The 27,986-nt window shown below is 43.8% G+C and overlaps 1 protein-coding gene across 2 annotated transcripts; it reads right to left on the reverse strand.

Moving 5' to 3' along the window:
- Window positions 1–10,773: 10,773 nt before the first annotated feature.
- On the reverse strand, window positions 10,774–24,366 carry RBAK (RB associated KRAB zinc finger). 2 transcript variants are annotated; one of them, XM_027527500.1, is made up of 5 exons: window positions 23,822–24,366; window positions 22,792–22,849; window positions 17,298–17,424; window positions 16,935–17,030; window positions 10,774–16,769 (listed from the first exon to the last, which is right to left on the reverse strand). In XM_027527500.1, exons 2-5 carry the CDS (start codon window positions 22,804–22,806, stop codon window positions 14,866–14,868), a joined length of 2,142 nt encoding a protein of 713 aa, XP_027383301.1. In that variant the 5' UTR covers window positions 22,807–22,849; window positions 23,822–24,366; the 3' UTR covers window positions 10,774–14,865. The 2 variants fall into 2 exon arrangements, with proteins under 2 accessions (XP_027383301.1, XP_027383302.1); XM_027527501.1 differs by lacking the exons at window positions 22,792–22,849; window positions 23,822–24,366 and having other exon boundaries at window positions 17,218–17,387.
- Between the last annotated feature and the right edge of the window lie 3,620 nt (window positions 24,367–27,986).

Consider the following 27,986-nt stretch of genomic DNA (forward strand, 5'->3'; position numbering starts at 1 on the left):
CTGATTTACTCTTTCTGATTGACAAAACACGAGCGCTGTCCCCAAACTATTATGTATATGTCGTCTTTTGTTTAGCAATATATCTTGGAAATCATCCTGTATTGGTAAAATTTTAGTTTATTAAATAAACACTGTTGCTATTGCACAGCAACAAAGACCAAGAACAGCCAAAAATAAATAAAATTTTAAAAAAATTTCTTGCCTACATTTTCTTATTAAACATTTACAGTTTGGTTTAAAAGAAACAGTTAAATGTTTAATCCATATGCAATTGATTCTTAAATTCAGCACTACAAATACAACTTTATTCTATTTTTACCAGATGTTGGCCATCATTTAAAATGTACATTATAATCGATACATAACAGACCTACAGAAAAGTGCACAAAATAATGGTAGAGTTGAATGAATGCTCACAAAGTGATAAAAGGGAATATTGCCAGAATTCCAGAAATCCTTCTTACCCAAGGAAGACAGTAGTCCAGTTTTTAGCACCTGATATTAGTTTTGCTTGTCTCTGAACTCTACAGTACATATTCTTTTGTGTCTGACATTAAAAAAAAACTTAAAAAAAGACACTTGGTTAGCTATCAGCATGCTGTTTACTCATATACAACAGAGATCACAACCATGGATTGACTTCTAAGTAACTAAAAACAAAACCCACCAAGATTTAAATTAAAGAAAGAGGGAAAGGAAAGAACAAATGCTGCAGACAGTCTTGGAATGGACACTTTTTTTTTTTCAGACACACCAATTTGCTGTAATCTAGCAAGGAGGTCAGAAAAATCTGTCATTCATTAGGTGGATTAATGAGTGGTATCAGAGAAAACAATTTCAGTGGTTTGTAGATTCACTAGAAAACCTTGAGAGTTTAGCTATGGAAAATAAGTACAAGCCATCTTTCTGTAATGCCTTATCTGCAATCAAAAATTACTCGGCATTCAAAGAAGCAGGAAAATATGATCCATAATCAGGTGAAAAATAAGTCAGAACCAATCCAGAAATAACACAGATGATAGATTTTAGCAGACAAGGACATTACAAGTTATAATAACTGTATTCCATATATTCATGAACTAGAGGAAAAACTGGACATGTTTAGGAGAAACATGGTATATATTTAAAAGGTGAAAAAACAAACTTCTAGGAGGAGAAAATAACCATGTCCTAATGAAAAATTACACTGGATGAAATTAACAACAGATTAGACAATGCAGAAGAGATTAGTGAACTTGATATTGAGATAGAAACTATCCAAAATGAAAAGAAGAGAAAATAAGGGCTAAATAAACTTACAAATGTAAAAAAACAAAAACAAAACTAAGTCCACAGATCCAAGAAATTAAAAAAATCCCAAGCACAAGAAATATGAAGAAAACAATGAAATATCTTTAAATCAGTGACAAAATGAGACTTCCCTGGAGGTGCAGTAGTTAAGACTTGAGCTCCCATGCAGGGGGCACAGGCTCAATCCTTGCTCAGGGAACTAAGATCTCACAAGTCGCACAGTGCAGTCTAAACATCCATCAATCAGTGACAAAAAGAAAACATATAAATATCTATAGTGAAGTTGCTCAGTCGTGTCTGACTTTTTGCGACCCCATGGACTGTAGCCTATCAGGCTCCTCCGTCCATGGGATTTTCCAGGCAAGAATACTGGAGTGGGTTGCCATTTCCTTCTCCAGGAGATCTTCTCGGCCCTGGGATTGAACCCAGGGGTCTCCCACATTGTAGGCAGACGCTTTACCGTCTGAGCCATCAGGGAAGTAAATATCTATAAAGATCCATTATATACAGAGTAATAAACACAGAGTTACGGCCAACTATTTGTCATAAACAATGCAAGGCTGAAGACAGTGGAACAACATTTTTAAAGTACAAAAAAAATCCATACACAGTGAAAATATCTTTCAAAAAAGATGACAAAAATTTCAAATTTTCTCTATGTAAAAAAAAAAGCAGAAAGAATTCATTACCTGCAGTAAATCTTTTAAGATGTGTTGCAACTGATGTTGGCAAAAGTATCTGTAGAGCAGGAAAAGGCTCAGCTTGACAAATATACAAAGCATGTGAAAATATAAGACATTTAAAGTCTATGGTCAAACCCAAAGCCAACATAATACTCAACGGTGAAAAGCTGAAAGCCTTCCTGCTAAACTTTGGAATAAAACAAGAATACTTTTTCTTTCAACACAGTACTGGAAGTCCTAGGCATAGCAATAATTTAAGAAAAATAAATAGAAGGTATTCAAATGAAAGGGAAGAGGTTCAATTGTCATATCCAGGTGAGATGACACTCTATGCAGAAAACCCTAAAGACTCCACACAAAAACTAATACAGCTAAGAAATTAATTCAGAAAGTTAGTAGGATACAAGATTGATAAATATTTCATTTCTTTATACCAACAATGAAATATCAAAGAGAAAGAAAAAAAAAAAAAACACCACCCATTTAAAATACCTAGGAATAAACCTAACCAAGGAGGTGAAAGATCTACATCCCGAAAAGTATAAAACACTGATAAAGAAAACTGAAGGTGATTCAAAGAAATAAAAAGATATACCATGCTCTTGGATTGGAAGAATTAATATTGTTAAAGTGGCCATACTATCCAAAGCAATCTACAGATTTAATGCATCTCCTATCAAAATAACCCATGAAACTTTCCAGAGAACTAGAACAAATAATCCTAAAATGTATATGGGACCACAAAAGATCCAGAATTGCCAAAGCATTCCTGAGGAAAAAGAACAAACCTGAAGGCATAACCCACCAAGATTTCAGACAATACTACAAAGCTATAGTAATCGATTTAATTTGTATTTAATACACCTAACCTACCAAACTTCACAGCTTAATCTAGCCTCCCTTAACATGCTCAGAACACTCACATTAGCCTACAGTTGGGTGAAATCATCTAGCACAAAGTTTATTTTATAATAAAGTGCTGAATATCTCATGTAATTGATTGAATGCTATACTGAAAGTGAAAAACAGAACGGTGTCTGTGTCCAGAATGGTTGTAAGTGTATTGGTCATTTACCATCACGATTGTGAATGCGTGGCTGACTGGGAGCTGTGGCTCACTGCCACTGTCCATCATCATGAGAGAGTATCACACTGCATATTGCTAGCCTGGGAAAAGATCAAAATTCTGCAGACTGGGTATTGTTTTCACACCATGGTAGAGGAAGAAAACGGTAAATCAAACCATGATGTGTCAGAGACCATCGGTAAACCTACAGTTAACATGTTAATTTAAAACAATCTAGCTTGGATTAGGAAAAGGAGTACATCAAGGCTGTATATTGTCACCCTGCTTATTTAACTTATATGCAGAGTACATCATGAGAAATGCTGGACTGGAAGAAACACAAGCTGGAATCAAGATTGCCGGGAGAAATATCAATAACCTCAGATATGCAGATGACACCACCCTTATGGCAGAAAGTGAAGAGGAACTCAAAAGCCTCTTGATGAAAGTTAAAGTGGAGAGTGAAAAAGTTGGCTTAAAGCTCAACATTCAGAAAACGAAGATCATGGCATCCGGTCCCATCACTTAATGGCAAATAGATGGGGAAACAGTGGAAACAGTGTCAGACTTTATTTTTGGGGGCTCCAAGATCATTATAGATGGTGACTGCAGTCATGAAATTAAAAAACGCTTACCCCATTGGAAGGAAAGTTATGTCCAACCTAGATAGCGTATTCAAAAGCAGAGATATTACTTTGCCAACAAAGGTCCATCCCTCGGGAGAGGGAGAGGGAGAGGTCCGTCTAGTCAAGGCTATGGTTTTTCCTGTGGTCATGTATGGATGTGAGAATTGGACTGTGAAGAAGGCTGAGCACCGAAGAATTGATGCTTTTGAGCTGTGGTGTTGGAGAAGACTCTTGAGAGTCCCTTGGACTGCAAGGAGATCCAACCAGTCCATTCTGAAGGAGTTCAGCCCTGGGATTTCTTTGGAAGGAATGATGCTAAAGCTGAAACTCCAGTACTTTGGCCACCTCATGCGAAGAGTTAACTCATTGGAAAAGACTCTGATGCTGGGAGGGATTGGGGGCAGGAGGAGAAGGGGACGACAGACGATGAGATGGCTGGATGGCATCACTGACTCGATGGACATAAGTCTGAGTGAACTCCGGGAGTTGGTGATGGACAAGGAGGCCTGGCATGCTGCGATTCATGGGGTCGCAGAGAGTCGGACACGACTGAGCGACTGAACTGAACTGAACTGAACTGAGCTTGGATTACTACCAACCTAATTCGGCAGGATACAAAAACACTCTGACAATACACCTGCCTCCTCTATCACATCCTTTGTGCTATTTTTTGCCAAACAAATTACATCTGGAAGGAAATCTGTCCCTACAAATTACCGTCTCAAGTTCCATGTTCGCCTGGTGGATCCTGTTGGGCCAGAAATTTTATCAGATCAGTGAGGGAGCATAGTCCTCCCAGCCCCCAGTGGGTCATGGTGGAGATCAGGATGCTGGGAAAACTCAACTCCACACTTTGACACCAAGGGGCGGAGCTCTGCGCTGTTCTTGGGGGAGGAGGCATTTTCTCCAGATGTGGAAATTAGAGACCTGGAAGGATCCCATTGCTTTAAAATGTACCTGGAGGACTTCCCTGGTGGTCCAGTGGCTAAGACTCCACGCTCCCAATGCAGGGGGCCTGGGTTCCATCCCCGATCAGGGAACTAGATCACACATACTGGCACTAAGAACCTGCATTCCACAACTCTCACGCCACAACTAAAGATCTGCAGGCTGCAAGGGAGATCGAAGATCCTGAACGTGCTGCAAGTAAGACCCAGAGCAGTCAAAATAAATAAATATTTTTAAAAATCTTGTTACAAATAAATAAAATAAAATAATTGTATCTGGGATTAAACTGATAGGTATGAGTGAGTGATAACAAGGAGAGGTCAATGGCATCGACTGGGTTTATTACTCGAAGTTGCCCTCTAAACCAGAGGGACATCTCGCCTTCCCAGGGCAAACCCCAGAACACCTTTGGCGGGTAGTTTAGCCCTACAGTCAGCAGAGGCCAAATCATCTATGATAAAACCTACAAAAGCTGATTAGCACACCCCTTCACGCTCCCAGACTTCAAAATCCCATCAGACACAGCAGCCCAAGACAACCGGGATCTGCCTCTTGTGGGAGGAGCCACTCCTGTTCCCATTTTGCAGATGGGGAAATGGAGACCCAAAGTTTGAGCAGGAAGCAGTTACATCTCAGCAGAGACCATCCCGGGGGAGGACAGGAGCCAGTTGTCTGTGCCTGAACTCTCACCTTCCGCTTTACTCCTGAACTGTCCATGTTCTCCAGCCGGCGGGGCTTCCTCAGGCTCCCAAGTCTTCCCCACGCTTCTCAGGGGGGACACCGCCACTCCCCTCAGCCCCCCAACTCAGTCCTTCCTTTCCAGGGGCTTTGGAATTCTCTCCAGGGCGGATTGACCTGGGGGTGACATAGAGATCTCCCGGGCACAGGTCTTGAGGCTGGAACTCGAGCCTTCATCTCGGTCTTGCGGCGGGTCTATGGCATCAGGGAGAAGAGGGTTCAGTCCTTTTGAAACCGAGGGCAGTTTTCAGATACATTAAACTATAACTTGCTTAATAAATAATCAACTGTGTCCTGACTTCAGCATCCAGCTGGCTTTAACTGTTGCTACAAGACGTGAACATCCTCCAAGCGGCCTAAACAATAAGATGTTTGCCCAAGTTGTTTCTCAGGGACTTGAAGCCACTGGTTAAGAGCGTTGAGCCCGCGTACCCTCCACGTGGGCACGCAAGCGTGCCTTCTGACGTCAGAGAGCCACGAGCTCCACCTGCAAAACGTGCTGGAGCCGCCCTTCGGCTTCCGGGAAGCCAGAAGCTCAGCCGCGCCTGCGCAGTACTACGATGATCTCACCTTTACCTTCTCTCCAATCACCTTCCCCCACGTGCCTCCCCACTCCGCAGCTTTATCCCACAAATATCCCAAGCCCCTCCCCTTCAAGCAGGCAGATCGAGATTTGTTCTCTTCTTCCCCGGAGGCCTCGTGAATAATAACACCTTGCTGTGTGCCTCGCACGTCGCTGTTTGGCCTGTTGTGCATCCGGAAGACGAAGAACTTCCCCCAAGACCCTTTGCTACCTGAACCCTGATCTCTTTCTGGGGAGAGAGGAGCCCAGGCCTTGGGCAGGGGCCGCCCAAAGGCCCCAGCACCAGGGGGGCCACAGCCCAGCACTCAGCCTGGGAGGAGGAGGAGGAAGAAACCAGCATGGGGAGCCCAGCGAGAATCCCTGCTCTCCAGCCCAGAGTAGCCCCGAGGGCAAAGGTTCCAGTCCCTGGAACCCAGAGGCCAGCTTGCAGACCTCATTAATGTCCCTGGTCTTCAACGGCCCCTCCCTTATCACCTCCTTCAGAACCTTGGTTCATTCACAGCAGTAATTGTTTTAATCAAAGTGTTGTCTGTCTCCTTATTAGGTTGTTAGCCCACAGGATGCTCACGACTGGGGTGTCCCCAGGTCCCCAACATGGAGGGGGCCCACCTGGAGAGGGGGAAAGTGAAAAGGGAAAGTGAAGTCACTCAGTCGTGAAGTCAGTCATGTCCGACTCTTTGCCGACCCCATGGACTGTAGCCTACCGGGCTCCTCCGTCCATGGGATTTTCCGGGCAAAGGTACTGGAGTGGGTTGCCATTTCCTCCTCCAGAGGATCTTCCTGACCCAGGGATCGGACCCAGTTCTACCTGCACTGCAGGCAGACGCTTTACCCTCTGAGCCACTAGAGAATCTCGCTAGAGAGAGGGGGAAAAATTCCGTAAAGAATGAACGCGAGGTAGCGGTGCAGTTCCGAGTTTTGCCGCCAGAGGGCAGGGCTGCCCGCAGGTCCCGGGGGACTGCGGTGGTTTCCGCCCCAGGAAGCCCGCCTTCCCCCGTGGGCTCATTTCTCCACCGAGAATCCTTCGCAGTCCTGCCCAGGGTGATCGGCGAGCCGCTCTGGAGCCTAGACGTGCCAGTCACAGGTGACATAGTGATAGATGTCTTCTGTGAGGGGAAGAAGGACCTGAAAAGAGGGGACCCCGAAGAGACCCGGTCGGGTCTGCTCAGTGCACTCAGTGCTTCTTCAAACTCACAAATACTATGAGTCTAGCTGTGTATGTCTGTGTGTGCTCAGTCGTGTCCGACTCTTTGCAACCCCATGGTCTGTAGCCCGCCAGGCTCCTCTGTCCATGAGATTCTCCAGGCAAGAATCCTGGAGTGGGTTGCCATGCTCTTCTGCAGGGGATCTTCCCGACCCAGGGACTGAACCTAAATCTCTTGTATTGGCAGGCGGGTTCTTTACCAGTCCGTGAGCAGGGGGCAAAGGAGGTGGGAAAACATCTTGTGCTTCCTGAGAGGTCTTTCTGGAAACAAGGAGAGAGGATTCCTGCCCACAGCATAAAATTTTTTCACATTTCAATTTATATCCCATGATGGTGAAACCCGCTTTTGGAAATAAAATAATAACATCCTTGGCCTGTCCTCCTCAGATAACTGGGCATCATGCATCCCAAGTATGGTCAATGGAATTGATGGGTAGCAAAAAGTACTGCTCTAGTGAAAAAAGCATACAGAGATCGCTGAAGGCCCAACTGCATTGAAGAGCTGCTGGCCAGGGACCTAAAAATCATTGATTGTGTGCACCAGGAGGCTCACGGGAAAGACAGAGTTGTCTTTTCTGAGAAGCAGAACGTACAGGTCATATTGGTATGTTTAGATCGGCCAGTGTAGGATTATTTACACCGTAAAAATTGGCAGGACTTCCCTGGTGGTCCAGTGGTTAAGACTCTGTGCTACTACAGGAGACACAGGTTTGATCTCTGGTCAGGGAAGATCCTGCATGCCACGCAGCCCAGCCAAAAAAGAAAAGAAAGTTAGCAAGCATTACCAATCAGGGTTGGGTTTATTCAGAGTCAGTTGTTGACACTCGGTGTCACGCCACAGCCACAGTGCAGGCGTGGCAACCATCCCACCTCCGGTAGGCTTCCCTGCTCCACCTGGGACCCATTCTTGCTGCCCGAGATCTCTATCAGGCATGGTCACTCCAGGCCCCTGGTGCACCCCACCTGTGCAAGCTACACCCCTACACTTGCTGGGCCACTTTATATTCACCCATCTTGCCTTCTGCCAGCCCCAGGCTCTCTTCCCTTTCTGGCCTCCAGCTCCGTCCCGGGCTCTTTTCCTGATGCTCAGGCATTCCCCCTCTGACCACCTGAAGGCAGATGTCACTATGGGCCAGCGGCTCCGGCTTGGATGGAGTCGAGTGTCTCTCCAGACAATAGTTGGTATCCCCAGAGGTGGAGTTACGGCTCCTGCTGCCTACAGGGCCCAGACAGCCCCATGGCCTGTGCCCCCCACACTGGACCCCAGAACACAGAACAGAGCTGTCAATGAACACATCGCTTTAACCTCAAAACAATTTTAATAATCCAAAAAGAAGCAAGAGAGGGTACATGCCTGCCAGTGCTCTGATGCCCATGCCCAGCCCCTGATGCTGAGCCTGGGGAAGGGGGCCTCAGAAGTGGGTCTTGGGGGTGTTCAGTGGGGTGGGGGAAGCCCCAGGTGCCCCCCGTAACCTTGGATGCTTCTCACAGAGCCACAGTCCTGCCTCCTGGGCTTCAGGGCTGCACCGCGGTGGCAGCCACCTCATGCCACAGGAGGACAGCCAAAGTGAGGGAGGTGGTTTGCAACTGCCCGCTGGCCTCTGTTTCCTCCAGCCTGGGGACCTGGGGAAGAACAAGCAGGCTCCAGGTGTGGCTGGAAGGGTGCCCTCCCCAGCCAGCGCCCTGGTTCTCTGTGCAGTTCCTGGAGAGAAGCCACAGGCAGATCCCCCGGGCTTGGAGCAGGTGTGGGGTTGGATCTCCGATGCCCCTCCAGACCTGTTCCCAGCTCCCTGCCACCCCGTGTCTCTCCATCCTCTTGACTCTCAGGGCCGGACCAGTCCACCCTCATCCTGTCCCCTGTTCTTACCCGTCCTTGCCCTCTGCCCCACCTTCTTTCTGTCCCATCATCTCTTTATTCCTACCCCTCATCTGTCCTGCCCAATCGCCTCTGTCCCTCAGGCCCCCTCCCTGTATGTCATGTCTATGTCTTTCCCTTCTTGGTGTCCCTCTGGCTCCCACCCTTGCTGTCTGCCTCCGCCCCTCTTCCCTGTCCTCCTCTCCCCAACCCCCAATGAGAGGCTGTGGTGACCTTGGAGGAGGCTCTCCTGGGCTTTGGTTTCCGGGATGGGAGCGGCAGTGGCAGCGGGGCCGGGGGCAGCCGGGAGGAGCAGCAGCAGCAGGATCAGCGGGCACCACATGGCTGGGCAGGCGGGGCGGCTAGGAGGGGGCGAAGGGTGGGCGGTCAGAGGCCCCGCCCTTTGTCTCCCCGCTTCCACGGGCCTGGCGCCTCACTCACAGGTGTCACTCTTCTCCGGCCCACAGGCCTGAGCGCTTCTCACCTTTGGTGCCGATGCGCCTCTGAGCCCAGGCCGAGCTCCACTGACCACGCCCCCGCCTGGCCCCGCCCCTCAACTGTTACGCCCAACTCCAACTTGTTATGAATGCCACGCCCCCAGGGCAAAGCCACGCCCCAACTCCGGAAGCCCTGGTTTCATCTGTAGTGTCCAATTTTTCGGTTGTTTAGCATGAGATTAAATCTGTTTCCTGTTACTGCATCGTCGAAGGCACAGCTGTACTGTCTCTGTTCCCACTCCACAGCCTTAGCTCACAAGTCAGCGATTCAATGGCCGTTCACCCGTCTGGAAGGAACTATAAGGGTTTTGAGTTCTTCAATATGAACCAGAGTTTATTTTTTATCTTGATTACCTGTGGTGACTGGGGAGTCATCTTTTTCCCTTATGGCCTCATAGAACTTAACTTGGGAAACCTGTGACATTATCACCACATATCATGTGTCCCCTCTAAACGGCTCAGATGGTTGGACAACAAACCTGGACATAATTTGGGATGGAATAAGGATACGCTGGTAAATTTTTGCCCTCAGGTGTAAGTGGTCTTGCTTTAAGGTCTTTTGACCTACTTAAGAGAATTCAGAGATAAAGTCTGGAGTTAACGGGCTCCAAGTTGAACATCGGTAAATATATGAAGTGGGCTTATGATGCAAGGGGTGGGCGTGACCTAGCTTGACCACATACCTAGTGCTTGAGCCCAGGAGACAGAGTGAACAGTGAGCCAATGTGAGGGTCACACCTCCACTGGTCACACCTAACTCCTTGGTCACGCCTCCACCAGCAAGCAAGGCACAAATAATATGCAGTGCACTCCATCCTGCAATGCGAAAGACCTGGGTTTGATCTCTGGGCCCCTGGAGAAGGCAATGGCACCCCACTCCAGTACTCTTGCCTGGAAAATCCCATGGATGGAGGAGCCTGGTAGGCTACAGCCTATAGGTTCGCAAAGAGTTGGACACGCCCAGCGACTTCTCTCTCACTCCATCTAATGTCCTAATTCTTCATTGCTGTACCATACTCCCAGCCAACCTCCCCCACTTCCCATGCTGAGGGTTTTTACGTTTTATGCTGCAAGGTCTTAATTAACTATATCCTTCACTCAGTAACATTTGCAGTTAACCGTGTATTTTACGTTCGTTGAAAGGATAACCTGAAAACTTAAATTTTTCATCACGTCAAACTATTGTATTTGACCTCAAGGAAAGGCCACCTCTGTGACAAGGTGATGGTTAAGATGCACCCCAAATTAAGAAATATAAAAAATATTTCACCTGAGAAAACTGGAAAGGCTTACACACATCAGTTCTTTATTGAAGAGGTTGTCCAGACCTATTTATATGTTCCAGACCCCATTTACATATGCCAAAGGGGAGCATGACAATGTATGTAATAGCCCTGTTCCTTTCCAAATATTTACTGAAAATATACATTATACTAAGCTTTGAGGTCACAATGTAGGAAATCTTGGTAGTGACCCTTAAAACTAAGAGTATTTCCTGCACAGTTATGCAAAATCCACCATTTAGTTCCTGTTATGCAGCATATTCATGTACATCTACAAAAATATGGCTAAAGGGCTGAGCAACAAAAATGGTAGACATCTTTGACTTTTAAAAATGTTTTATGGAAGTGTAATATACATGCAGAAAACACACATATCTTTGAGTGCACTGAACACTCAGATAGTCAGCACCCAGATTTAGAAACCAATTATCACCAGCACCAGATAAATACTCCTCACAAGCCTTTGCTGAAGCTGACTGCTATCCTGATTTCTAACTGCATAGACAAGTTTTGCCTGTTCTTATACTTTATATGGATGGGATCATAGTCTGTTTGCTTTTGTGTCTGGATTCCTTCACTCAGCATTCGATGTGAAACTGTTATTACCTGTGCTTATTGCTCATTCTTGCTCCCTGGAGAAGGGAAAGGCTACCCACTCCAGTATTCTGGCCTGGAGAATTCCATGGACTGTATAGTCCATGGGGTCGCAAAGAGTTGGACATGACTGAGCAACTTTCATTTTTCTCTTTGCTTTATGGTGTTCTCTGATGGAAACACCACTGACATTTAAGGTTCTATTGCACAGGTGCCTTCAGAGTTGTTTTTCAGTTTTATGCCATGAACATTCCAGGACACGTCCTCTGGTGGACACCTACATGTACGATGGACACGTGCATGCATGACTGCTGGGCTTGGGTTAAAAGGGTAGACAGACAGGTTTGGCTCCAAGTGCCAGCTTTCCCAAATGGCTCTATCAGTGGGCTACCAGCAGTGTAGATGGGTTTGTTACATCCTTGCCAGAGCTTGATGCTTTTTTATGCTTTTCATTTTAGCCACTTCAGAGGTGGGCAGCAGTGCCACATGGGGTTTTAAACCTGCCTTCTCCACGTTAGGAATTCCTTGGTGACCCAGATGGTAGTCTGCCTGCAATGATGGAGAACCAGGTTCAATCCCTGGGTCAGGAAGATCCCCTGAAGAAGGAAATGGCAACCCACTCCAGTATTCTTGCCTGAAAAATCCCATGGATGTAGGAGCCTGGCAGGCTTCGGTCCATGGGGTTGCAAAGAGTCGGACACAACTGAAGCGACTTCACTTCACTTCTCCAGATTACAAGCAAAAGTAACATACCTTTTCATGTGTTTATTCTCAGTGCAGATAGTCTCTTTCGTGGTATTCAAGTCTTTCGCCCATTTCTTTTTTCTTGTAGATCTGTAGGAGTTCTTTTAATTTTAGATCAGGGGTCAGTAACTACAGCCTGCTGGCCAAATCCAGACCTCCACCAGTGTCTGCAAATAGTCTTACTGGGACATCTCTGTTCAATGTTGAGCAGTCGTAAAGGAAACTGTCGCCCACAAAGTCCCAAATACGATCTGATCATCTACCATGCATTCTTCTACACTAGATTCTGCTGCCAGGTATCTGAATTGCAAAGTTTATTCGTTTACATTTCATATGTGACTGCATTTCAACTGGTCTATTTTCTATTAAATTATAAAATTTAATCAATAAACCATTTATTGGAAACAATAGCCTTCCCCACATTACAACACATTATCACCTTTGCCAAAAGTGACTGAATTATGTACGGGTTTTCTGGAATCTCTATTATAGTTTCACTGATCAATTTGTTTATCTTTGTGCCAATACCACAGGATCGTAATTCCTATGGCTTTCTAACAGCTCTTGATATCTGGCACTATAAGTTCTCTACTTCTATCTGTTCTAGAAGATAGCTTTGACTGTTACTGGTCTTTAAATTTTTCACATGAATTTGAGAATGCATTTCCATTTAAAAATGCTAGCATTTTAGGATCTCATTGAATATATGAATTAATTTGGGGAAAACTGACATCTTTTTAACACACCATTGACCAGGGGACTTTTGCAGAAACTAAAGCCTGTGGCATTAATAAGTCTCCAGTCAATAATGTGTTAAGATTGTCCTGGAAAGAATTAACAGGTGATATTCCACTGAATCTTCTGGAATTTTTTTTTCTGGACCCAATTATTAAAAATACAGTGTTATATAATTTCCCCCCTCAGGCACTTAAGGATTTCTGTTATTACTGTAAGTGGTATTGCTTTAAACTTTTCATTTTATATTTGTTGCTGGTATATTAAAAACCAATTTTTGCATAATGACCTTGTATGCAGGGATTCTGCTCATTTACTCAATTTTAATTACCTGAATATTCCCTAGAATTTTCCATGTACAAAAAGCATGTCATCTGCAAACAAGTTTTATTTGTAATCCTTATGCCTTTTCCTTCTTTTGCTTCCCTTGCTTCCCTGGCTAGGTCTTTCTGCACAATAGTGAATAAAACCAGGGACAGCAGATACCACTCTTTTTTTTTTTTTTTTTTAAATCATCTTGGGAGAAAAGTCCCAATATTTCACCATTCAATATGCTGTTTGTTGTAGCAGAAGATATTCTTTATCCAATAAAGGAAGTTATTTTCTATACGTGGTTTGTTAAGAACACAAATGGATGCTAATTTCATGAGTCTCCTGCATACTACTTTTCTTCAACATGATTAATTACACTGATTTTTTTTTTAATTAACGTATCCTCACATTCCTGGAGTAAGACCCATTTGATCACTCTTTTGTTATCTTTTTTCCAGAACCGTCTCTGTTATGTTAGCCCAGGATTCAGTCATGTGACCACTATAAACAAGTTAACAATAATCAGAATGAAATTATCATGACTGGTTTGGATCACTCAGGATTCACCCTCTGTGTCATGTAAAGTAATAGTAGATACCTAACTTCTTCCAGTGAGTAAAGAGGGGAGAAGGGACGCTGCATTAATCAACCAAAAATGACTGCTAGAAAGTTGCATTAATTTGTTTTAAAAATTCTGGAATAAAAGTCAGTACAGAAAGTAATGACACCAGATTCATATCAAATAAAAGCACAGGCAGAATTTCTGGATTACACCATAGTGGCAAACTGCACACTCAAACCTGTGGGTTAAAAAATGAGTGGCAGGAGAGACGGGCGTATTTTATAGAGTGTGAGCAGTATACCTGTCCTTCACCAAACAGACTAGATTCCAAGTGATCTATGTATGGTTTATGAAAATAGTATTTTTAAGTCTTTTTTGCTCCAGTGCAGTTGGAAACTGTACAAAAGTCACTGGCTTCTTTGTTGATGAAGTACTCACTAAAAGCCCATTTGAAAATGCCTCAAAAGAATAGAAAATTATGAGTTTTAACTATTTAGTACCTGTAAAACATCTCAACAATATGCCTACGTTAGTATATTTTGCCAGCTTAATAATCAAATAAGAATACTGCCTTTTCACAAATTATTGAAACCCAAACTTGCATAGGGTTGCATAGAATTTATCACATTTTGGAAATGTGAGAGAAACTGCCATGTACATATTCAATGCTAGAGTCCTCATTATCAACTCCAGAATATTTTAAAACTTCATTTTCTGCAGTGAAAGTTTATTCAGAGCTGATAGCTTCCGATACTGTTTCTATAAACATTAGATTTTATGTCAGAAATATGGCTTTTAGTTTAACAAGTGCCAAGACAATGTATTTTCCACATTCATTGCTTCAACAGATTTTGCCTCAGTATGGTTCCCTGATATGTAAATACAATTGGAATACAAAATAAATATTAAATATTTATAGAGTTTTACTCTTGTATAAACTGTCTAGTTGTCCAATGAGTTGCTGAAAGCTTTGCTTCTTGTGTTTTTAGGGATTGGTCTTCGTGAACATTCAGGTTAGAATCAACCCAATGCCTAAACGCTTTTCCTCATTCAGAAACAGGAACCCTCAGACAGTGGTATCTGATTCTCAGCTGGACTTGCCACATCCATTATGTGCAGAGGATTTTCTAGAATGAGAACTGACTTCAGAGGAGACTTCCCATGTCAAGTACATTCAAGTTCCCTCTCCTGTGAATTCTCTGATGGCTGTTGAAGGCTGACCTGTGGTGGAATTTTTTCCCACACTCATTACATTCATACGGCTTCTCTCCTGAATGAGTCCTGTAATGCACAGTGAGGTATGACTTCTGAGAGAAGACTTTCCCACATTCATTACATTCGTAGGGCTTCTCTCCCGAATGGCTTCTGTAGTGCACAGTGAGGTTTGACATCCGAGAGAAGACTTTCCCGCACTTGCTACATTCATAGGGTTTCTCTCCCGAGTGGATCCTGTGATGTATCGTTAGATAAGACTTCTGAGAGAAGAACTTCCCACACTCGTAACACTCGTAAGGCTTCTCTCCTGTGTGGACTCTCTGGTGTCGGAAGAGGGATGAGTTATGGGAGAAGGTTTTCCCACACTCGTTACACCCATAGGGTTTCTCTTCCGAATGACTCCTATAATGTATGGTGTAGTACGACAGCTCAGAGAACACCTTCCCGCATATGTTACATTCATACGACTTCTCCCCTGTGGGAAGCGGCTGGTGCCCATTGAAAGCTGAGTTTTCAAGGAAGGTTTTCCCACACTCACTACATTCATAGGGCTTCTCTCCTAGATGAGTTGTGTGAAGGCTGGTGAGGTGTGAGAGCTTCCCACACTCACTGCATTCGTGGGGCTTCTCATCTGTGTGTACTTTCCGATGTCTGATAAAGGCTGAGTTGAGGTTGAAGGTTTTTCCGCACTCATTACATTCATAGGGCTTCTCTTCTAAGTGACTCCTGTAATGGATAGTGAGGTATGACACCCGAGAGAAAAACTTCCCACACTCACTGCACTGGTAGGGCTTCTCTCCTGTGTGTGTTCTCTGGTGTGTGATGAGGGTGGATTTCCGGTAGTAGGATTTCCCACATTCATTGCATTTGTAAAGCTTCTCTCCTGTGTGGGTTCTCTGGTGGTCACTAAGAGCTGACTTGCGGGAGAAGGATTTCCCGCATTCGCTACATGGATAGGGTCTTTCTCCTGAATGGTTTCTCTGGTGTAGGGTGAGATGTGTCTTTTGGCAGAAGGTTTTCCCACACTCATTACATTCATAGGGCTTCTCTCCTGAATGAGTCCTCAGGTGTTGTGTGAGGTGCAACTTTTGACAGAAGGTTTTTCCGCACTCATTGCACTTATACGGTTTCTCCTCTAAATGTGATCTCCGATGCACGGTGAGGGTTCCTTTTTGGCTGAAGGATTTCCCACATACATTACATGCGTAAGGTTTCTCTCCTGTGTGAGCCCTCTGATGTATAATGAATTTTGACTTTTTGCAGAAGGATTTTCCACACTCGCGGCATTCAAAGGGCTTCAAGTCCATCTGTGATCTCTGGTATATATTAAAATTTGACATCTGGATGAAGTCTGGTCTAGAATCATTCCACTCATAGCACTTCTCCCCCATATAAGTGCTCTTATGTGTAATAAAAACGGCTTCATTGTCTAAGGCTTCTGTGCATCCATTATATTCAAAGGGTTTCTCCAAAATACTAATTTTCTGAATACTTTCTTCATTTTGAGAACAGGCTTCCCCATTTTGATGAAATTCATAGAGTTTCTCTCCATACATTTTTCCACATTCATTACACTCATCAGGTTTCTTTCTTGCATAGCTTCCATCACTAATAATTAATTCTGAAGTAGATTCCAAAGTCTTCCCACATGAGATACAATTATAAGACGTTAGATTTAACGGAGCAAGACTTGTTTCCACATTATATGTTTTATCAAACGCATCCTCTCTCTCCTCAGTCAGGGTTCTGCTGTTGATAGAAACAGCTTGCCTTGAACATTCATCTCCATTTTCTTGGATTCTCTCTATCAAGTCACCAACTTTCCAGACTTTTTCTAAAAAAGAATAAAATTAAACAAATCTTGTGAATCTGAACACACCAAATTATAGGATTAGAGCAGTACTCAAGGGCCTACTGCAGGCTTGACTCTAGCTTTCGGGTCAATCTCCACACATAAAACTAAGTGACCATTTACAAACATCACATCCCACCACCTCACCTGAATGCTGCTGCTGTAGGAACTTGCTGTCTACTACCCATGGCTCTTCTCCTTGCTCCAACTTGATGATCACATTGGGTTTGGTGCTGTCATACCCTGTGAATAAGAAAGAGTCAACATGGACCAGCTGCTGGGTTCTGGGTCCCTAAACAGAAGCTGCTGCCTCAGGAGCTGCAGAATAAAGTGTCTATTTTTGCACTTAATCAAAAATAGAGCCTTTCAATGGAGAAGCAAAGATACAAATTAATCTAACTGGTGCCCAAAAGGAATTAAATGGTCTTACTGATTTCCTCAAAGTCAAGCATAAAGTCTTTAAACTGTAAGCCCCTGTAGAGCAGCAACTCAGAAGGCAGTTCTCCTCACCCACGGAGACAAGGTGGCTGTAGTTCTCCAGCATCACGTCCCTGTAGGTCATCTTCTCCTCAGGGTCTAGCTGCTGCCACTCCTCCTGGGTGAAGTCCACAGCCACATCCCTGAACGATACTGACCCCTGTAATGGCACCACGATGGGAACTGGGTGACACGGACCTGACACACAAGGACAGGAGCTCACCCAGCTCACTGGGAAAGGTAACTGTGAAGAGTGAAAGCCTCATTTGTGTTAACAGATGTTGAGAGGAAAACAAGCCATGTTAGAAACACACTACCTTTGAGTTCTTTAATGTGCCAAAAAACAAAACTTTCAAAAAACTCTCAAACTGAAAGAAATAAAAAAGAGTTCCAACTTTGTGTTTAAAGTATCTGAGTTCTCTATCAGAGGATGAAGAAAGATGAAACCCTACTCCAGCTCAAAAAGCTTACAGCCCATTGGGAGGCGCTGGGTCAGTGAACACATGCATTCCACTCCCTGTCGTTCCCTCAGTGCCGTCTATGGGCAAGGCCTCTGCCTCCCACCTCTTCATGCTGGTGCAGCCCAGCAGTCAGCCATCCTGGTTCAGTGCTTTCATCCTCTGGCCCCTCTGTTCCTTACCAGTTACTTGGAGCCATTTGCTTGCCTAAGTTTTTTACTGCCTTCAAATGATATCTCAAGCATCTCATTCTGGGAACAATAAAATGTGTTGCTTGAATGACTGCTTGAGGTATTATTAGAATGACACATACAAGGTGGAGAGTGGTCTACCAAGAGAGAAGTGAACCATTTTAATTATATGTTGGCAGCAAGGCTTTGCAGGTTCAGCTGAGTTCAGGGGGAATCCTCTGAATCTAGGGAATCCTCTACAATTCATAAGAAGTGGTGAAAGTGGAACTTCTATGCATTGTTAGTGGGAAGGTAAAATGGTGCAGCTACTATGGAAAACAGCATGGTGGCTCCCCCAAAAATGAAAAACAGAATTAACACATAATTCAGCAATTCCACTTCTGGGTCTCCACCCTCCAAAAAAAAAAAAAACGAAAGCAAGGCCTTGAAGAGATACTGTACACCCAGGTTTATAGCAACATTATTTACAAAAGCTAAAAGCGTGGGAGGAAAAAAAAAAGGCTAAAACACAGAAATAACCATCCATCGATGGATGAATGGTTAAGCAAAATGTGATAATACACACAATGGAATGTGACCCAGCTTGAAAAAGGCAGGAAATTCTGACGCATGGTACTACATGGATGACCTTTAAGGATACTATGCTGAGTGAAATAAGTCAGTCACAAAAGAACAAATACTGCATAATTACACTTAGATGAGCTACTCAGAGTAGTCAAAATCCTAGAAATAGAAAATGGTGATCGCCAGGGGCTGGGGAAGGGGAATGGGGAGTCAGTGTTTAATGGATACAGAGTTTCAGTTTTGAAAGATGAGAAACAGATGGAGATGGATAGTGGTGATGACTGCACAACAACATAAATGTCCTTAAGACCACTATCCTGTACACTTAGAAATGGATACCGTACTACATTTTGTCATGTGTATCTTCCCACGATAAAAAATGTGGAGGAAAAAATGCAGTGATGCTAAGGACACACCCTCACCCACTCCCTTCCACAGCTCTGCAGCCACCCCCTCCCTGAAGGAAAGAGGAATGAGGTGTGGCCACAGGTTAAGTGTGTTCACATTGTTGGTGCTGTTTAGTTGTGTCCAGCTCTTCTGGGACCGCATGGACTGTAGCCCACCAGGCTCCAGTGTCCATGGGATTTCCCAGGCAAGAGTACTGGAACAGGCTGCCATTTCCTTTCCAGGGGATCTTCATAATCCAGGGATCAAACCTGTGTCTCTTGCACTGGTAGGTGGATACTTTACCACTGAGCCATCACTGATTAGAAATTATTTTCTCAAAAGATGAAATTTTAAAAAAAATCAAGAATCATCAGCTGAGAAAAACAATATAAATAAAAAATAAGCATCAGGATAAACAACTCAACAATGATGAAACCAAATTCATAAAGGAAAACAACTCACACTGACTTATATTTTATAATTAATTAAGCAGAATATTGCTTCCAGAAAATGAGAACATTCTGCTAAGAAACAGCAACTGGAGATACTTAGAAATTGAAGACTGGATTGTGGAATTTAAAAAAAATCCTGAAGTAAGAAGCTTGATTATCAAATGTGACACAGAATATATAACTTAGAAAATTTCTCTGAAAATAAGAAATTGGAATGATGACAGAAAAATCATAGGTATGAAAGCCAGATCCAACATTTTCAGAAAGAGATTACAGAGGATGAACAATGAAAAATCATCAGAGATTCCTGAACCAAAGATCATAAAAATAAACAAAATAAAACAAAACATCCTTAAAAGGGGCCATATAATCTGCAAAGAACAACAATGGGAGAAATATAGATCAAGAAATATTCAGATAAGATTTCTAAAATTTTATGATTAGAAAATAAAAATGCTAAAGTTAAGTATTAAAAAAAAACAAACAAACACTAGTTACCCTAGTTTAACTATAGCCCACTCCAATATTTCTTGCCTGAAAAATCCCATGGACAGAGGAGCCTGGCAGGCTACTGTCCAAAGGGGCTCAAACAGTTGGACCTGACTGAGCACACACATAGGAAGTAAAAATCTTCTGGGTTAATTTAGTTCAGAAGACAAGAAGTGGCAGGGGTTAGAAGACTGAGCAATCAAAAAAAAAATAATAATAATAACTAAATGGGACATTTTCTAAGCATATCGTCTGGTTTAATATTTGGAAATTCATTAATACAATCTGCCATTGTAATACAGCTAAGAGGAAAAGCGTCACATTTCCAAAGGTGCTGAAAAGACCTCTGAAAATATTCAAATGCATCCTAATTTTTAAAAAAAAGACCCTCAAGAAAATAGGAATTGATGGATACTTCACTAAGATGAATACGTGTATGTGGTGGTGTTTTTCAGTTGCTAAGTTTTGTGGGTCTTTTGCGAACCCATGGGACTGTAACCCACCGGCTCCTCTGTCCATGGGATTTCCAGGCAAGAATACTGGAGTGGGTTGCCAATTCCTCCTCCAGGGGATCTTCCCAACTCATGTTGAACCCGAATCTCCTGAGTTGGCAGGCAGGTTCTTTACCACTGAGCCATTAGAGAAGCCCTGTGTATATATATACTCATACCCTACCATGCACAGTATGTGTGATATATACAAATACAATCACATGTATACACTTTAAGTTTATAAACACATATTTATGCTTCAGTTCTCTGAGTTCTACAGTCAGGACTAATTTAATGGGGAAACAATAGACACATTCCCACTAAGATTATACTAAGATTAGAAACAAGGCAAAACACTCATCATCTCCAATTAGAGAAAACAATTACAGGCCTAACAAAAGGTCAGTAAAAGTATTTCTATTCACAGATAATATATTATACCTAGAAAACTCAGAAAATCAACAATGGAACTAAATCAGTAAGAGGAACTCTGTTAGATAACAGAATTTATAGTTAACACACATAAAAGCAACAGCTCTCATTACGTAAAAAGGAAAAAGATGTAATTTGGGCATACATGCAGTTTACAATAGCAACAGAAATGTACAAAATCTATACTAGAAAAATTTAAAAACATTCCTGAAAGAGAATGAATGGAATGATTCTCTTTGTTCTTGGACAGGCTGTGAGGCATAAAATAAGATGTGCCTTAACCAAGACACATCACAATCCAATGGCTAAAAACCAGTAATAAAGAGAATAAACACAGCAAGAGGAGGAGGGAAAAAAAAGATTTTATATACAGAACAAAGATAAGGATAACATCAGATTTCTGGTGGAAACCATATAAACAAGAAGCCACTGGAGGAACACATTTAAAGTACTGGAGAAAAAAAACAACAGCAGCAATGATTCCTTTAAAAGGGAAGGTAAAATAAAGACATTTTCAGACATACAGGAGCTAAAAGAATTCATTACCAACTAGAAGAAATACAGGGCTTCCTGGTGGTTCAGACAGTAAGGAGTCCACCTGCAATGGAGAAGACCTGGATTTGATCCCTGGGTCAGAAAGTTCCCTTGAAGAAGGGAACGGCCACCCACTCTGGCATTGTTGCCTGGAGAATTCCATGGACAGAGGATCCCAGTGAGCTACATTCCCTGAGGTCGCCTAGAGTTGGACATGACTGAGCAACTAACAGTATGGTATGGTCTAGAAGAGATATTAAAGAAAGTCCCCCAGGCAGAAGGAAAATGACAGCAGATAAAAATGTGGATCAAAACAATGCACCAGAAATGGGAACTATGCATTTTCTCTCATCACTTAAAACTCTTTTAAAAAGATAATTAAAAATAACAATGTATTATGGGATTGGTACAACCTGCAAAAATAAAATGCAACAACAGTGTAAAGACCAAGATGGGAGAAATGGAACTGAAGCTTCTTATACTCTAAGTGAAATAGTATATAACTTGAGTATAAACTATGACAAAGTTACATATTATAAACCCTAAAGTATCCAGTAAAATAACAAGTGTTCTAACAACCCAACAAAGGGTATAAAATGGAATCATTAAAAAAGTCAACTCAAAGGAAGGAAGACAAAGAAGATGGGATGAACAGAAAATAAAGACACCAGACTATAACCTAACTGGTTGTATTAATACTTACATTATATGCAAACTGCCTAAACACCCCAATTAATAGGAATTAATTGTCAAATTGGATAAAAAAGAAGGCCCAACTATATGCTGTCTTCAAATGCTGTATTTTGCATATAAAGATGCAAATAGGTTAAAAGTTAAAGGACAGAATAAGATATTGCACATCGCATGACTCAAAAGAAAACTGGAGTGGCTTTGTAAATATCAGATTCCATTTCACAGCATACATTCTTACCAGGATGGGAGGTCACTGAACAATGACAAAGTGGCTAATGAATCAAGAGAACATAACAATCTTAAATGTTTAGGTATCTTTTAATGAAATTCATGAAGCAAAAACTGACAGAATTGCAATGACAAACAGACAAACCACAACCACAGATTTCAACAGCCCTCGCTCGTGACTGATGGGAAAACTGGCAGCTCAGCAAGGACACAGCACACCTGCACAACACTGACAACCTGATGTGGGTGACATTCACGGAACACTCAGAGCACAACAGGCAGCCTTCTCACGTGCACATGACATTCTCCAAGAAATGGTTTCCCCTTGTCGTCAACACAAATCACAGAAGGGGTGGATGGTATTTTCCTTTTTCTATAAAATCGATCATATTTGCAGCTGGATTCCAGGAGTCCTAAAGCATCATACTACTATACATGTGAATTAAACAGAGTCTAGATGCCAATCTGTCTCTGTAACGTGTATTTTACACGACAGTGTCTTTTATTTGTTTCTACCTGCCCATTTGAAAAATGTGGATCCTTATATACTTCCTTAAAGGCATTACAAAACGAAGTGTGAGTATATATAAACAAATAGGAAAACTCACCTGGGATTCATTCATGTTCTGCTGCTCTTGGAAAAAGCTAGACTGTGAACCGGTGTACCTAGAGGAAGGGAAGCAATTACTTGAAGCCGTGAGTAACCTGGCCTACCTAGGCAGGAACCTCCTGGGAACATTCAGAAGAGGCTAAAGGGGTCCTACAGGAGAAACACACATCTGAAGCCCTGTAACTTCATCAGGTTACTCTCACTGGTGAGTGTAAACAGACTCACTTTTCAAACAGTTTGCCAGCATTAAATAAAAAGTGCAAGAAACAAACAAAACACCACCAAAACCCCTCCCTGTGGCACTGTTTAAATACTCCGTTGTCTCTTTAAACTGATTAAAATCAAACATTCCATGGAAATGGGGAATGTGAAGCTCTCAAAAGTAGGATAAATGCGCATGAAGGCATGGCATTATAAATGAGCTGACTCAACCTGGTTACCGCTGTAGAGTTTTTGTTTGTTTTTAATTAAGAAAGCTGCAATACAGTCGGACAGAGCACTTGCCCCTGGAGTCCGATCTTGCTAACGATCCCACCTGCAGACCCAGTGACCTGGGACAAGTCACCTCCTCCCTCAACTGAGGCAGCAGGACAGACGCCTCGACGCACTAACTACACGGTGCGAGTCCACCAGGCAGAATCCGCGGAGGAGGGGGGCGTGGCGTGTCACCAGAGGCTTAGATTACAGGACCAAGTACTGATGAGTCTTGAGAGACACGTGCAGGATCGCCAGAAGGCGAGAGAAAGAGGAAGGGCGCCGGGGATGGAGGGAGGCGTGGACGCGGCACGTCCGGGCCAAGCCTGGGGCCCCCACTGCCTCAGGACACCCAGAACTCACAAGCCCTGGGGAAACCCAATCTCCGGCTGGGAGCAGCCGACCCTGCCCTCTAGCCCGGCCCCTCGACCCCCGCAAAGCGGTCAAATCTTCTCAGTCGCTTTCTCGTGGGGTCCGGAGCGGGCTCCCCAAGCCCTGCTCTCCGAGGGGAGCAGGATCAACAGCCGCCTGGAGGCCGCAGACGCACCACCTACCTCGTCGGGACTCGCTGACCGGCCCCGGGCTCCCCAGGCTCTGGCCGGGGGCTGCTGCTTCGGCGCGCTCTTCTCTCCGAGTCCTTCCTCTCCGCCTCCCGAGGCGGCTGCGGGCGAGGAGATGGCTTTGGGCCTACGGGACAAGCTCCCCTCAGGCCAACGTCCCTCCCAGGGCTTCACAGTTCAGTGCGCAGCAGACGATCGGGCCCGAGCCCCGCCGCTCCTTAGCCGCCGCCGCCACCTGTCCGGCCTCTCCGACCCAGCCCGAGGGCTCCGGGGCTCGAGCTTGAGGGTCTCCGCTCCAGCCTCTGCCCGGCCCGCGAGAATCCTCGCGCGCACAGCCCGCGCCCGCTGGATGCCGGCACGGCGGAACGGCGTTCCAGCCCCGCAGGCCCCGGAATGCCCGCCTGCTGGAGGCCAGAGCCTGGGAACGAGGGTGAGTGGTGACCCGGGCAGCGACAGGAAGCGACAGAGGCGCCGAGGCAGTATGCGTGCGCGAACACGCACAGCGGACGAGACGCTCCAGCGCTGGAGGACGCCGGAAGTCCGCCTGCCAGAGCCCGCCCCCGGGAACCGGGCAAATACCAGGACTCTATTTCCCAGAAGTCTCCACGCCCCATGAAGTTAAGGGAACGTCTTAAATGTCTTCACCTCATCAGGTTGTGAAGAGGTGCTGTGTTGAGAAGATGGGCGTCTTGGACGCGGGAATCAAATTTCCTTTTAATTTAAGGGAATGTCTGTAATGTCACCGCTTCTTCAGGCATCTTGCCTTTTATGTCCTGGTGCCCCAATATTTTCCTTGTACGTGCTCAGTCGTTCAATCGTGTCCGACTCTTTGCGACCCCATGGACTGTAGCGGGACAGGTTCCTCTGTCCATGGAATTTTCCAGGCAAGAATACTGGAGTGGGTTGCCATTTCCTCCTCCAGAGGGTCTTCCCCAACCCAGGAATTGAATCCACTTCTCTTGTATTGGCAGGCAGATTCTTTACCACAAAGCCATAATAATTTCCTTACCTTGAGTGTTTCAAGTCTTAGAATCAGTGTTCACAGACAACTGTGGTAAATAAGGGAACGGGGTTTATCATGTCTGCTTCTGATCGTTTGTGAGATATCTAATTAAAGTATTAATAAACAGAGCTTAGCAATAACAGAGTATTAGCCTAGGATACCTTCCTTTCTCTTCTAGGGAAAAAGAAATCTAGCTTTTCCAAGCCATTAAAAAATATATATATATATTTAGTCAGCTGCCCTGGGTATTAGTTGCAGCACACAGGACTTTCAGTCTTTGGTGTGGTATGCAGACTCTTAGTTGTAGCATGTGGGATCTAGTTCTCTGACCGGGGAATAAACCCCAGGCCTCTTGCATTGAGAGAGCAAAGTCTCCTGGTCTCCTGCCTGGAGATTGATGGTGTTCATTTCAAATTACCAACAGATGAAAAGAATGTCGAACTGATCACTCACCCCAAAACCTGCTCTTTGGTATGTAGCCCCTTCCTCTGCTCCCTTTACAATCCTCAAGCAAAACCTGGGGACGGGAGAGTTGGTTTTTTGGGACATGAAGCCAACTTCTCTGCAGGGTTGCTGGCTTCCTCAGTAAAGCTGTTTTTCCTTTTACCCAACACTTGTCTCTCAGTATTGAATTTTTGAATGATGTGAGATCTGCCTCATCTTCGATTGCTTTTTCTACGTGGAAAATAATTCAGGATTATTTTTCAGAGTTAAGAAATGTGGTTGGATAATCACAACGCCATTAAGCAACATAACATCTAGTTTGACTACAAACAGGCAAACCAAACTGGTAATGACCACACACATAATGAGTGTGAAAAGAGTTTCATCTTTATTATATTTCCCTAAAAGCTACACAGCATTATCCTCTTTAATAATCTAAAATTACATACAAACATCTCAAGACAAGTTAAAAAAATTACAACTGAATTTTCACAATTCAATAATAAGGACTTTAGAAGTTAAAATTTATGTTTACAAAAATTAGGAGGAATGACCCACCTAGCTATAAGTAGAATCGATATATTATGTAAATATAATAGATTAAAAATACAAAAACCTCTTGAAAATGTATACAAAATTGTATTTACCTATACACAACAGCTATAATATCCATCACAAAACTTTCTAGGAATAACATGTTTTCAAAACAGACTATTTTGAAACTATTTAAAGTAGATATATAAAAATAAAATATAAAAATAAATACAATAATTTTACAGGCAACATTCTCAAAATAAGCCAGTGATGATGGCAAACTTTGAGTCATCTATCATGATGCTATGGCTCTAATTTTATATTTTAAAGTAATTCCTTCCTATTCCAAGCCCCTACATTTCACCTTCACATGAATCTAGATTAGGGCAAACTAGTGTATAAAAATGGGGCCTCCAACATCTAACTCAGGGGAGATTTGAATTAATCCAAAAATTGGGGTGGTGCCTTAGGAAAGAAGAGAATCTGAAAAAAACCTTGATTTCTTATTGTCCCAAAGACTCCTGGAAGCACACTCTGCTCCTAGGAGTATGACCGAAAACTCTCTTCAGTTGAGTCTAGAAGATGCTGGGTTCTTTCCCATTATCTGCACAGAGGCTTCTCTTGTCCTTCCTTGTGGCTATCATCAGTGACTGGATTGACTTTCCCTTGAAAATCCACATCTCCTCTGGTGATCTGGAAGTGAGAGAGTTAGGGTGTCAGATTTTGAAATGACAACTCTCCAGATACAAAGATCATTTACGAGCTTTCCTGCTGGCTCAGTAGTAAAGAATCCACCTGCCAATGCAGGGGACATGGGTTTGATCCCTGATCTGGGAAGAGCCCATGTGCCAAGGAGCAACTAAGCCCATGTGCTACAACTACTGAAGCCCGAGCACCTTAGAGCCTGTGCTGCACAACAAGAGAAGTCACTGCAAGGAGAAGCCACACACCGCAACTAGAGGAAAGCCCTCACAGCAACAAAGAACCAGCACAGACAAAAATAAATAACTAAGTAAAATTATTACAAAAAGATTATTTACATTCTCAGTCAATTCTAACCAGAGTTTAGGCTAATTAATAATCCCAGTTTTACCTCAAATTCTCCATTCTAAACCACAATCCTGAACCAGTGTTTTCAAGTGTGATTCTTGGACTTTGGTAACCCCAACTCCAGAAATGACTGAATTCACCTAAGGTCAGGCCCTGGAATTTGCTTTATGGCCAAGATTCTAGGTGATTCTGCTCAGGGAGCTGGCACTCAGAGAACGCTGCCGTAGTTTTAACTCACCTCCATCCTTTTGCACCACTCAGAATCTGAACTTTCAACCAAGCTAAAAACATTACTAAAAAGTCAACATTATGAATCATAAGACCGGATGCCTGATCCCTAATCCTAAGCCTGGATCCTAATGTTTAAATAATACTCACTCCTAAACTTGGTTAGTGTTATGGTCTGAATGTTGTGTCCCCCTAAAATTCTTATGTTGAAATCATAAACCTTAAGGTGATGGTATTGGGCTTCCCCAGTGGCTCAGACGGTAAAGAATCTGCCTGCAATGCAGGAAACCCAGGTTCCATCCCTGGATCAAGAAGATCCCCTGGAGAAGGGAATGGCTACCCACTCCAGTGTTCTTGCCTGGGAAATCCTATGGACAAAAGAACCTGGTGGGCTATAGTCCACGGGGTCTCAAAGAGTTGGACATGACAGAGAGATTAACTACAGCAAGGTGATGGTTTTCGCAGGTGGGGTCTTTGAGAGGTTATTAAGTCATGGGGTAGAGTCCCCATGAATGAGATTATAAAAGAGCCCATGGTTTTTGTTGTTTTTAACCCACTCTGCTGCTGCTGCTAAGTCACTTCAGTCGTGTCCGACTCTGGGCAACCCCATAAGATGGCAGCCCACCAGGGTCCCCTGTCCCTGGGATTCTCCAGGCAAGAACACTAGAGTGGATTGCCATTTCCTTCTCTAATGCATGAAAGTGAAAAGTGAAAGTGAAGTTGCTCAGTCGTGTCTGACTCTTAGTGACCTCATGGACTGCAGCCTACCAGACTCCTCCGTCCATGGGATTTTCCAGGCAAGAGTACTGGAGTGGGGTGCCATTGCCTTCTCCGTAACCCCTCAGGCTGTAGTTTTTTTTTTTTTTTGGCCACACTGCACAGTATGCGGAACTTCCCAAC

Source organism: Bos indicus x Bos taurus, chromosome 25 (genome assembly GCF_003369695.1).
Source record: "Bos indicus x Bos taurus breed Angus x Brahman F1 hybrid chromosome 25, Bos_hybrid_MaternalHap_v2.0, whole genome shotgun sequence".
NCBI classification, from domain to species: domain Eukaryota; kingdom Metazoa; phylum Chordata; class Mammalia; order Artiodactyla; family Bovidae; genus Bos; species Bos indicus x Bos taurus.

Excerpts from the sequence above, each read along its gene's own strand:
- RBAK (XM_027527500.1), bottom strand. Across the intron at positions 17,031-17,297 it reads CAGCCACCTTGTCTCCGTGG|GGTATGACAGCACCAAACCC; the intron begins GTGAGGAGAACT and ends TCTTATTCACAG. Across the intron at positions 16,770-16,934 it reads CCTACAGCAGCAGCATTCAG|AAAAAGTCTGGAAAGTTGGT; the intron begins GTGAGGTGGTGG and ends ATTCTTTTTTAG.